Source organism: Akebia trifoliata, chromosome 15, assembly GCF_017979445.1.
Source record: "Akebia trifoliata isolate Shusen 1 chromosome 15, ASM1797944v1, whole genome shotgun sequence".
Classification (NCBI taxonomy): Eukaryota; Viridiplantae; Streptophyta; class Magnoliopsida; order Ranunculales; family Lardizabalaceae; genus Akebia; species Akebia trifoliata.
In genome coordinates, this window is record NC_141389.1 from 25,425,456 (window position 1) to 25,435,656 (window position 10,201).

Genomic DNA, 10,201 nt, shown 5'->3' on the forward strand with positions numbered 1-10,201 from the left:
TATTTTGTTGGAAAGTTGGGTACTGATTTCAATGAAAGAGAGAAAAGAAAATTGAAAAAGTTCCTGATTCCGATATTGGATGCAATAGAAAATACTTAATTGTAAATTAGAGATTGAGGCATGCACGAAGAACTATTCTAAAGTGAATTCTGCACCTACTACGGTATCACAATTTGTAGGCATTCGCTTTCTAGGATATAACAACCCACATTCCAAGGGAGTAATCCAATCGGAACGTAACTTTGAACTTGACTAACTTGTGTGCTCATGGCGGCTAAATAGTGAGTAAACAAAGATGAGAGAATTGTATTGAAATTCAACAAACATCTTCGTTCTATAGTTATTTAGAACATACACTAATACCAATGTTTTAAAATAAAACAGACCTTCACGCGCACCACGTGAGGTTTAAATCCAAGATTTGCACCCTTCCCTCGCACGCACGTCATATGTGCTCACACGCATTAAGGTTTTCAGATCAATAGATCTAATCAAATCCCAATTAAAATCTTGGGTTTTCCTCTTTGGTCTCATGTGTGCGCATGAGCCCACCCACTCTCTCTATTAACTTTAAAACTGATAGAAATACAATCTTATAAGAATTGCAAATCAACTCTACTCCTAATCGATGTAAGACTAAAATAACATAAGACAAAATTTACAACACTCAATTAAAGCAAAAAAAGTTGAAAGTAGGATTAGGTTTTTACACTAAGATTAATACTCAAAGAATATTAAAGGATTTTCAAATTCAACCCTCTAAAATTCCAATAATTTTTACTTATTCTTTGTCGTTGACTTATTTCTTTTAGGGTGAATCTCCATTTCGTGCGTTAAAAATGATGAAATTTTGATTTTGGTATACTATTCATTTTAATTCTCAAAACATGTGTTTTTCAATGAATTCGTTATTTTTATAATTTACGAATTTGTTGATAAAATATTAACGATTTTGCTTTATCAACGATCTCGTTGTTAATTTATCAACGAATTTTTTAATATAAAAGTGACAAATTCACTGGAAAAGTGTGTTTTGGAAATTAAAATGAATAATGTATGGAACCGGAATTTAGACATAAGTTGTGCACATTTTAAGAAAAATTCCTTTTTATTTTAATTGGAATGTAATAAGTAAAAGTTGTGTTGCCAATAACATCTCTCTATTATTTTTAAACTCCCACTTGGTGCAAATTTCGCGGGACTGAGCTCCCAACTTCCATGACTTTTCCATCCCTTCCATCTCCCAATTCCTTACCTCATCCTCCCATCTCCAAATCTCTTGAAATTTGCAAGCAAAACTCATCAAATTCTCATAATCCTAACTTCTATAGTCTCTCTCTCTCTCTCTCTCTCCTCTTCATCCATGTGTGGATCAAAAACGAAACCCACCGCAATGGAGCCCAGCTCAATTAGCTCGAAACCCCGACGCACTCCAACCTGGCGTCGAAGAACTCCAATTCGATCCTCACAGAACACAGAATCCTCGGAAACCTCACGAAGCACCTTTTCCTTCAAAACCGCACGAAGCGCATTTACCTCTGAAAAATCTCAAACACCCAGAGTTTTCAAATTTTGGGAGCTGGAGGAAGCAACCAGGGATTTCAGTCCCTTCCTCAAGATCTATGATGGTGAATTTGGACTTTATGATGGCATTTACAGGGGTAAGATCAAGAGCTCAGAAGATCCACATAACAAACTCGATGTTGCTGTTAAATTTGTGGAAGGATTGCAGGCAAGGTTTTTTCCTCCTTTATACAATCTAACGCCGAAAAGCAGAAATTTTGCATCCATATACCAAGTTTCTATTTTGGAAAAAAAAACTGCAATAGTTGATGGTAGATTTATATGGGAGAGAGGTGGTTCTAAGATTGGGTAGTTGGTAGTTAGCTTTTGGAGTACTTTTCTTTTAGATTGCATCTTTTACATAAATTTCATTGGCTAATTTTCAGAATCCTCTCCCTTAGATATGTTCTTCTTTGAATTGGATAAAAGGGATACTTGTATCAGGACAGAGGGATGGGAGGCTGCAGTCATGATAACCAGATCGGGTTCAAGACCCAATCAATATGTAGGTCCTAGCTTGTGATCGCTGCGGAGGCTTTTTCGGGCTTCCACTCCTCGAGATTCATTTAAGTCTTCTGTGATGAACTTTGTTGTGATCCTATGCTTGATTCGCCCTTGAAGCTGATTCTTGCTAATGATCCCAAAGGTAGTTTCTGCAGTGGCTGAAGGAGAGGAGTGAAGAAGGAGGCGTCCCTGTGTTGCCCACCAATGAGTCTCCGATGATTAAGTTAGTAACAAAGAAATGATCTCAAAGAAGAAGAGTTGATGAATATGACGAACAAAGAGATTTCAGAGAGTTGAGAGGGGTTTTTATAGCTGAGATTCCTAGGACAGGTGTCACCACGTGATAAGTCCACATCACTCACCAACTAGCTGTTGAGTTATTTGGGGGCCGATGACTTTGTCCTTGGGGATTGTTCGCACACCTCATTAATACTCCTGCTTGACTTTGATTAGTAGTGTTTTAGTGTTTTTAACATGAGTTGGTGAGATATCACAGTTTGGAGGTAGTTTAGTCAGAAAATGTATTTTCTAAGTACTTTAGGATATCACATTAAATGCATGGATTTGGCTGGGAGGAGAGCTCAGATCTACTTAAATTCCTTGTTTTATTATGTTGGATCCTCTCAGACCGAGCTAGATGTAGATTCGAGCCGAGACTAGGTTAGCTCCTCTTTTGATTGCCTTAGATCCATCTTGACTAGCTGAGAAAGGTCTGAGCTATGGTTGGACCTAGCTCACTTTTGTTGCCTGAGTATTAGACTCTTACTGATCTGAGGGTCTAGTTCCTTTCTTCGATGTAATAAACGGGGTGTGGTGGAATCCAAGGACTCGTGTGGTGATCTTGAGTAGGACGTAATTTAAGATATGTACAAGTCGGGCTCAGTTTGAGATACAAGGTATCACCAGGTCCAAGGACACATGTCTTAATATCATGTGGGGACAAAAATGGTCTCCACAATCACCTTGGCTAAGAATTGGTGTGGTTGAAAAAAGGGAGTTTTAGCATACCCCTGCAAAATTAGCGATATTATTATGGATACCCCTTACAAAATGCACACCTCTTACCAAAAGTTAGTGTAACTTTGTAATTTTTATTTTATTTTATCTATAATAATTAAGATACCCTCCCAAGACAAATGACTAAAAGGCCATTACATTTACTTTTAAAAGGCAAAAGAAGAAAAAAATGAAAATGGATCAGATCAAGGTGTAAAGTTGGTTTTCTTCATTGAATTAGTTTATTTTTAAGGGTTTTGTTCATTAGTTTTTCTTCTTTACTAATGAATCAAGACATCATTTCTCTATGTGGATGATACAAAATGAGAAGGGTCCATATAATGATGATGTGGACCTAACATGGACATGAGGACAATGTGACATCCTTCCATTGTTTTGTGAAGTCACCGATGCCATTAGAGACAACATGGGAACGTCTAGTTGGACGTCGTGATAGGATGGCAACACTTATCTTGGAAGTTGTGATAGGATGTGCAATGAGAGAGAAATTCATGTCTTCTTGTCCAACAGCTAATAGGAGAAGGACACATCTCAACCAGAAATTGACCATTAGGAGGAGATGATGGGGCGATGGGTCGTTGGAATGTTATGGATAGGGATATTTTCAGAAAGCTATAAATACCCCCTTTCAAATGGGGAAATGGACACGATTTTCGATAGTCTTATCCATTGTAATCAATCATAGTACTTGGACCCAAATACACTCTGCATTTTTATCATCAACGTGTCTCCTTTAAAATCTTGTAAAGTCAAGATTTAAAAACAATCATTTTGTGTAATGGATGGTGGAAAAAGCTTTTAGATGAGTTTATACACATATTTCAAACTCAAAATCTCTATTTCCTAACAGCGGAAAAAGGAAAAACATTAGGATTTTCAATTCTGCACAGAAGAGGGGTAACACTTTTAAATTTACAGGATGGGGGTAACACTAACTTTAATTTTGTGTCAATGAAACTCTCATAACATAACACGAAAATAAAATGAATATCATTCTCCTGTAAATTTAAAATTAGTGTTACTCCTACTCAGAACTAGAAATCTTGAGTTCTTTTTTTTTTCCTTTCTTTTTTTGTTGGGAAATGGAGATTTTGGGTTGAAAATATGTATAGTAATAGTAACTTTTTCTATCATCCATTGTACAATATGATGTTTTTAAGTTCTATTTTACAACATTCTTTCAATTTGTTTTATTGAGGTATGTTAATGGAGAAAATGCAAGGAAGATGAATGAAAGATGGGGTATTCTTTAACTAAAATCCTAAATGATGATATGATTTAGTAAACAATCATAATTGATAGCAAGTCTTTAAGGAAACTTTATTGCCTTCCACTATTATTGCAGAACTAGCTATTCTTTTGCTTGAGAACACAAGGACAATAACTATTACACTTGAAAAAGAGAGGAGATTTTGTGCTTATCTTATTTGGACATTCATTTTTCTGAGAAATATATCTTATCATTTTTCCCTACACGCATTCGACCTTTTCTTCCTTAGGATTACAGGGAATGGGTGAGGGAAGCAAATGTCCTTGGGATGGTGGAGCATCCAAACCTTGTCAAATTCGTGGGGTATTGTGCTAAGGACTTCGTGCGACTTCTGGTATATGAATATATGCCCAACGGAAGCGTGGAAGACCATTTGTCGACAAGGTTCTCTATACCTCTTTCATGGGATATGAGGTTGAGAATAGCCCAAGATGCAGCTCGTGGCTTAACATACCTCCATGAAGAAATGGATATTCAGGTAGTCCATTTTCTTTTCCTTTTAGTTTGTGTTAAAGGATTTAAATTTAATCCATATTTCAGATGGCTGATAATATATATTAGATGTATGGGTAGCGTTCGGCAAACAATGTTAGGGGGACAATGTTGGGAGACAAAATTTGTCCTATATGGCTTAAAAGTTTCGGATTAGGCTGATTTTTTGTGAGGATGATCCTTAAAAAAAAAAAAAAAATCAGCCCAATCTGAAACCTCTACCCCATCAAAAGTGATTTACAAATTAACAATAAAAAATCGACGGTCCATAATTCTAAACCACTTTTGATGGGATTAGAAGTTTAGATTGGCTGATTTTTTGTGAGGATGATCTCTATTATATTCCTTTTGTATCTCCAACTCATTTAGATGGTGAACTCTTATTCCACACACTTATGAGACGTTTATTGGGCCATCTTGGGTGTTTTTTTTTCTTGGTTGAATACCAATCCATCAAATTAGTGTAATGGTCTTCTAATCAATCGCATTCTTTTAGATAGTTAAAATGGGAAAGTTGTTGAAAATTATGTGCTTATGTCCTCAAATTCATGTCATATTCTCATAATCTCTTTTTTTTTTTTTTTTTTCTAAAAGAGTGAAATTCATGTATTTATGGTTTTTTCTAGAAATTCAATTTTTTTTATAGATAAAAGAAATATATTGATGCCATCAGTTTTGGGACACATTGAACGTGCTAGTCAATAGAGTTCTATTAGAATAGGTTTCTTTATTTTGCTTAGAATTTCTATTTGTTTAGGATTGTGTTACAGCAAGAAGTATATTTGTTTTAGAATTCTATATTTCTTATTTAATTAGGATGTTACTTTCTTAGCAGCTAGGAGTCTTATTTTAATTGTAAAAGAACCGCGTATGGGTCATTGTTAGGTGAGTTTTTAATGTTAAGGAATAAACAAATAGTTGTTGTGTTACGAAGTCCTTCAAGACTTACTTGGGCATGATCCACGAGCGTGGACCCTCTTTCTTCTTCTCTTCTCTATACCCTTTCATCTTTGTCTATAATTCTTTGGGCTGCTATTCGTTGCAGATTTTTTTATTATTATTGTGTGCTGCATCATATATTGTAGAAGAAAGGAGATCAAGGAGACCTACCAATCCAACAAGGGAATTTACACTCAATTGATCTCATCATTTAATGGATAGTTTTTATTAATTTCTTCGAATGTAAAAGTCTGCACATTGATAAGCTTTCTTACTGACTCTTACTTTCATGTACATGGGATCGATATATATCTCTAGGTTATTTATGAAGTTTCTTTTTTTTTCTTTCTTTCTTTGAATTCTTCATATTTTATGGGTGGGGTGTGCATTGATTTTGCTAAATTTTAAAGTTAATTTTCTAGAAGTCTTGTTTTCTTAAGGGTTGTAGTAAGGGTATTTATGTAATTTTGTATGAGCCCTACTTCACTTGTGTGGTTGACACATGTCAGTTTCTCTCTTTTCTCTACCTCATCACTTTTTCCCATTTACTTTTCTGGAATCTCCACCTTTATTGATGAACCCCATTACCATCAATTGTCTTCATTTTCCCATGCAACCAACCTTAAGTCCCAATGCATTTTCGTTTTCCAACTTGAACCCTCTAGAAAATCCCTTGAAACTTCTTGAACAAGCAATCTAACATCCTAGAAACTTCCTCCACCACTTATATATACATGTAGGGAGTCTCATTCACAACCAAGTCCTGGAAATAGCCTTTGAGAAGAGAGAAAGTGAGTAAGATACCATCAACACTCCAAATTCGATATCTTGTACAAGTGGAGGTCCCATTTCCAACTTGTAAAGTTTCTTTTTGAATTAACTTAGTAATTCTCTTTTCATTATTTTTAATTGTTGTTCTTCTTCTTGGTCATGAGTCTTGGGCTGTATTTCTACACTATTTGAGAAGCGGAATTCTGAAAATTTAGATTTTGTCTTTCTCCATAGATCTTACATTAAGGGTTTGCGGACCTTCAATTAGAAAAAAATTAAAATTGTATCATGCCTCAATGTTCTTGAGCAAAATGATGGTGTGGGAGTTGTTCGGTATGACCATATGGGTAGAAGTCAGATTTATGTTGTTGTAATGTTCTCAGTTATGCTGTGTTTAAAAAATATGACACTTCGTATTGTTTGTCACAGATCATCTTCAAAGATTTTAAAGCTTCGAACATAGTTTTAGATGACCATGGGAACGCAAAGCTGTCAGACCTCTGGATGGCCAGGTTGTGCCCATCGAAAGGACTAACTCATGTCTCAACAGCGGTATGTCTATTAGAAATGACAGATTATAAATAAGTAATATGCACCTACTGCTTTATCCAAAATTTGTAGCTATCTATGCTCACTCCTATACTGGGTGGGTTTGTTAACCAACCAACTACTCCAAAAGACCGATCTGTTGGAGAGGAGGAGAACTATGAATATAAGAGGGTCACAAGGCTAAAGTATGGTATGACACACCCGACAGTGGAGGAAAATATACACTCAACACTTCCCCTCACCCATAAGGGTGGAAAAATTTGAACCCGTGACCTAAATACGTAGTTCTCTGACACCATGTTAGCCAACCAAATACTTGAAAAGAGTACCAATCTATTGGAGAACTATGAATATAAGAGGGACACGGGGCTTAACTGGGGTATGACACACCCGAGAGTGGATGAAAATATACATTCAACAGGTTGGCCATTGGACAGCTTTCTACCTCAGATGTATCTAAGGAAAATCAACCAGGACAAATGATACTTACAATCCAATCTATGGAATTTTTATAGTTTTTTTTGACGGGCATAAAGGTAATTATGAGGACCCCTGCACTTCCCTTTAATTTGATGTATAACCCTGCCTTATGTAAAGCATATGTACATTCTTTATCATTTGGAAATGAGATTGTCCTCAACAAATTCTGCCACTTGCTTTCAATGTTTGTAGCATGTTTTTGTGCCAAGCCCTCAGAAGATATAACAATGTATTTGCTGAAAATCCTGAAACAGGTTGTAGATACCGTCGCATTCGCGGATCCCGAATGTATAGAAACTGAAAACCTAACAACGAAAAGTGATGTGTGGTGCTATGGTGTCTTCCTCTACCAACTCATCACTGGTAGGCGCCCACTAGAACTAAACCGCCCCAAGAGAGAACAAAAGCTCTTGGATTGGATCAGACTTCCTACGTCAGACACGAAGAAGGTCCAAATGATATTAGATCCGAGGCTAGAAGGGAAATACTCCCTTAAGTCTGCAATAAAGCTGTCTATTGTGGCAGATCAGTGTTTGGTGAAGCATCCAGAGGAACGACCCAAGATGAGTGAGGTGTTGGAGATGGTGGAGGAGATAGTGTAGGCAATATATCGGGAGCCACCTCAACGTGTTCCTTTGTAATGCTCAAAGGATATTACACAATTCTCTACATATATTGTACAGTGTAGATGCAGAGAACAATTATGTACAAGAATATAAAACATCATTAATGTACAAATAACAAATCCGCTGTTTTATGGACTCCCATTACAATTGATATATCAAGATGATTATAGAATCCGAGTTTTCATTGTGTGTGTGTGTGTGTGTGTTTTCATAATGGTTTCCATTTGGGTTATTAGTAACAAGTTAAATTAATTGCAATAAGATATGGGTCTGAGAAATTAGCTTACAAACGAATTGTGCAAGATCTAGAACCCGATTCTTGCTCATAAATTTATTCTAGAATCTGATATTATGTTTTGGTTTGGAGTATAAAACTGATTCTCTCATAATCAGAACTAAAAATTGGTTAAAATCATAAGAAATGCAGGGGTCAGGATCCGTTTCTTACAATGTGCTTGTATTTTTTTGGATGTTTTTTAAGTTTCGTGTGTAAAAATATGATCTGCAAAATGAGATTTTAATTCTAGATACTGAAATCCGTTCTAGAAATGAGTGTAGCCAACAAGATAATGAAAACTGCAAATCATTTTCTCTATTCTGATTTTGACAATCTAGAATCAGAATCTTGTTAATTGCATTTTCTTGGTTAGCCAAATAAAATGAGGTATTAAGTAAAGAAAAAAGTTTATGCATTGGTTGGTAGTAGGACGGTTTAGGTTCGGGTTGGGTCCAGCTGCATCAATACACGACCCGATTGCTAGTTAGGTAAAAAATTGGGCTAAGTGCAAAACCAAGTTGGGGGATCGGGTCTATCAGGGACTCGGGTACTAGACCAGTTAGATGGTGAAAAGTTTTGCTCCTTGTTAGCAATTTGGAATACAGCAAAAATTCGATTTGTGAAAAATTCAAGTTCTATTCAATTTTGGATTACAAAATTTCAGTCAAAATTTTGATAAATGGAAAATATGCAACATATGCATTTCAAAAATTTGGTAATATGATAGTGATGTTAATAGTTATGGTGATGATGAAATTGGTGATGGTAATAATGATGGTGGTGACAATGAGAGCATTGAAGTTATTGTTCCATTGGTTTATGAAAGAAGATCAAAGTCAAAGGATAAATCATCAATTTGGAAAATTAAGATATAATCTCAAATAAATGTAGAGGGCCATGTCATTGGTTTTTTAAATATAAAAGAGACATTTGTCACGTAAAAAGGTGGATTCCTCAAAAATTTTGAAGCATGCATAGTGCTTCAAAGTCGATTTGTGGTATACGTCACAACTTACAAGTTTACACTTTGCAACACATAACAAGTTATAATAACATTTTTTTTTTCACCAAGTTTTATAAAAAGTTGTAAAAAAAACTTATTTAATTCTTTTTTAAGTTAAAATGCGTGAATTATTCAGAATAATTCAATAATTCAATAATTCAAAAAATAATAATTTCATTGAAAAAAATATAAAAAATTTGTGAATTTTTCAAGAATTAAATGGGAGATTGCTAAAAAGGGTTTTGCCTATCGGAGCCTGGTCCGGTTCATGCCCTTGGACAACCCAAGCTAGAAATAATGTTTTAAAACCCGAATGGATGATCAAACAAAATTTTTTGAAGGCGGTCTAGGTTTGTTGGTGGTTTAATGTGGTTGGATTGGTTTACATTTAATTATTTATTGAGAATTAGAAAAATATTCCCTTTCTCCTAAATTACACTCTTCTGTTTTCTTTAAGGATAAAACACTACATCAATCATAAGAACAGATGGTTCAACATTCCTAAAAAAAGAACAAAAATTAAAATCTGGTGGTTCATAAGCTGAACGAATATTACAACAAATTCTGATCGGACTTTGTTGGACCAATGGTTATTTCTAAAACATCAGTAAAAAAATCTTAGTCTTCTCCAGGTCCCTCCAACTCATTTAGGTTGCATGGAGCAAAGGACCATGTAGAATCCATTGGGTTTGGTGATATAAACCGTCACA

General features: G+C 35.4%; 1 protein-coding gene across 6 annotated transcripts; it reads left to right on the forward strand.

The window, feature by feature from the left end:
* Window positions 1–1,377: 1,377 nt before the first annotated feature.
* Window positions 1,378–8,383, forward strand: LOC147384792 (serine/threonine-protein kinase PCRK1-like). 6 transcript variants are annotated; one of them, XM_086425810.1, is made up of 4 exons: window positions 1,378–1,732; window positions 4,584–4,832; window positions 6,986–7,108; window positions 7,840–8,383. In XM_086425810.1, the coding sequence occupies exons 1-4, from the start codon at window positions 1,394–1,396 to the stop codon at window positions 8,185–8,187; spliced, it is 1,059 nt and encodes a 352-aa protein (XP_086281936.1). In that variant the 5' UTR covers window positions 1,378–1,393; the 3' UTR covers window positions 8,188–8,383. The 6 variants fall into 6 exon arrangements, 1 of the variants encoding a protein (XP_086281936.1); XR_015172712.1 differs by lacking the exons at window positions 1,378–1,732; window positions 4,584–4,832; window positions 7,840–8,383 and adding an exon at window positions 5,790–6,028 and having other exon boundaries at window positions 6,986–7,820; XR_015172709.1 differs by lacking the exons at window positions 1,378–1,732; window positions 4,584–4,832; window positions 7,840–8,383 and adding an exon at window positions 6,076–6,903 and having other exon boundaries at window positions 6,986–7,820.
* The last annotated feature ends 1,818 nt before the right edge of the window (window positions 8,384–10,201 follow it).

Coding starts and splice junctions, on each gene's coding strand:
- LOC147384792 (XM_086425810.1), top strand. CDS start 1,394: ATGGAGCCCAGCTCAATTAGCTCGAAACCCCGACGCACTCCAACCTGG. Junction 1,733..4,583: donor AATTTGTGGAAGGATTGCAG/GCAAGGTTTTTT, acceptor TTTCTTCCTTAG/GATTACAGGGAATGGGTGAG. Junction 7,109..7,839: donor TAACTCATGTCTCAACAGCG/GTATGTCTATTA, acceptor ATCCTGAAACAG/GTTGTAGATACCGTCGCATT.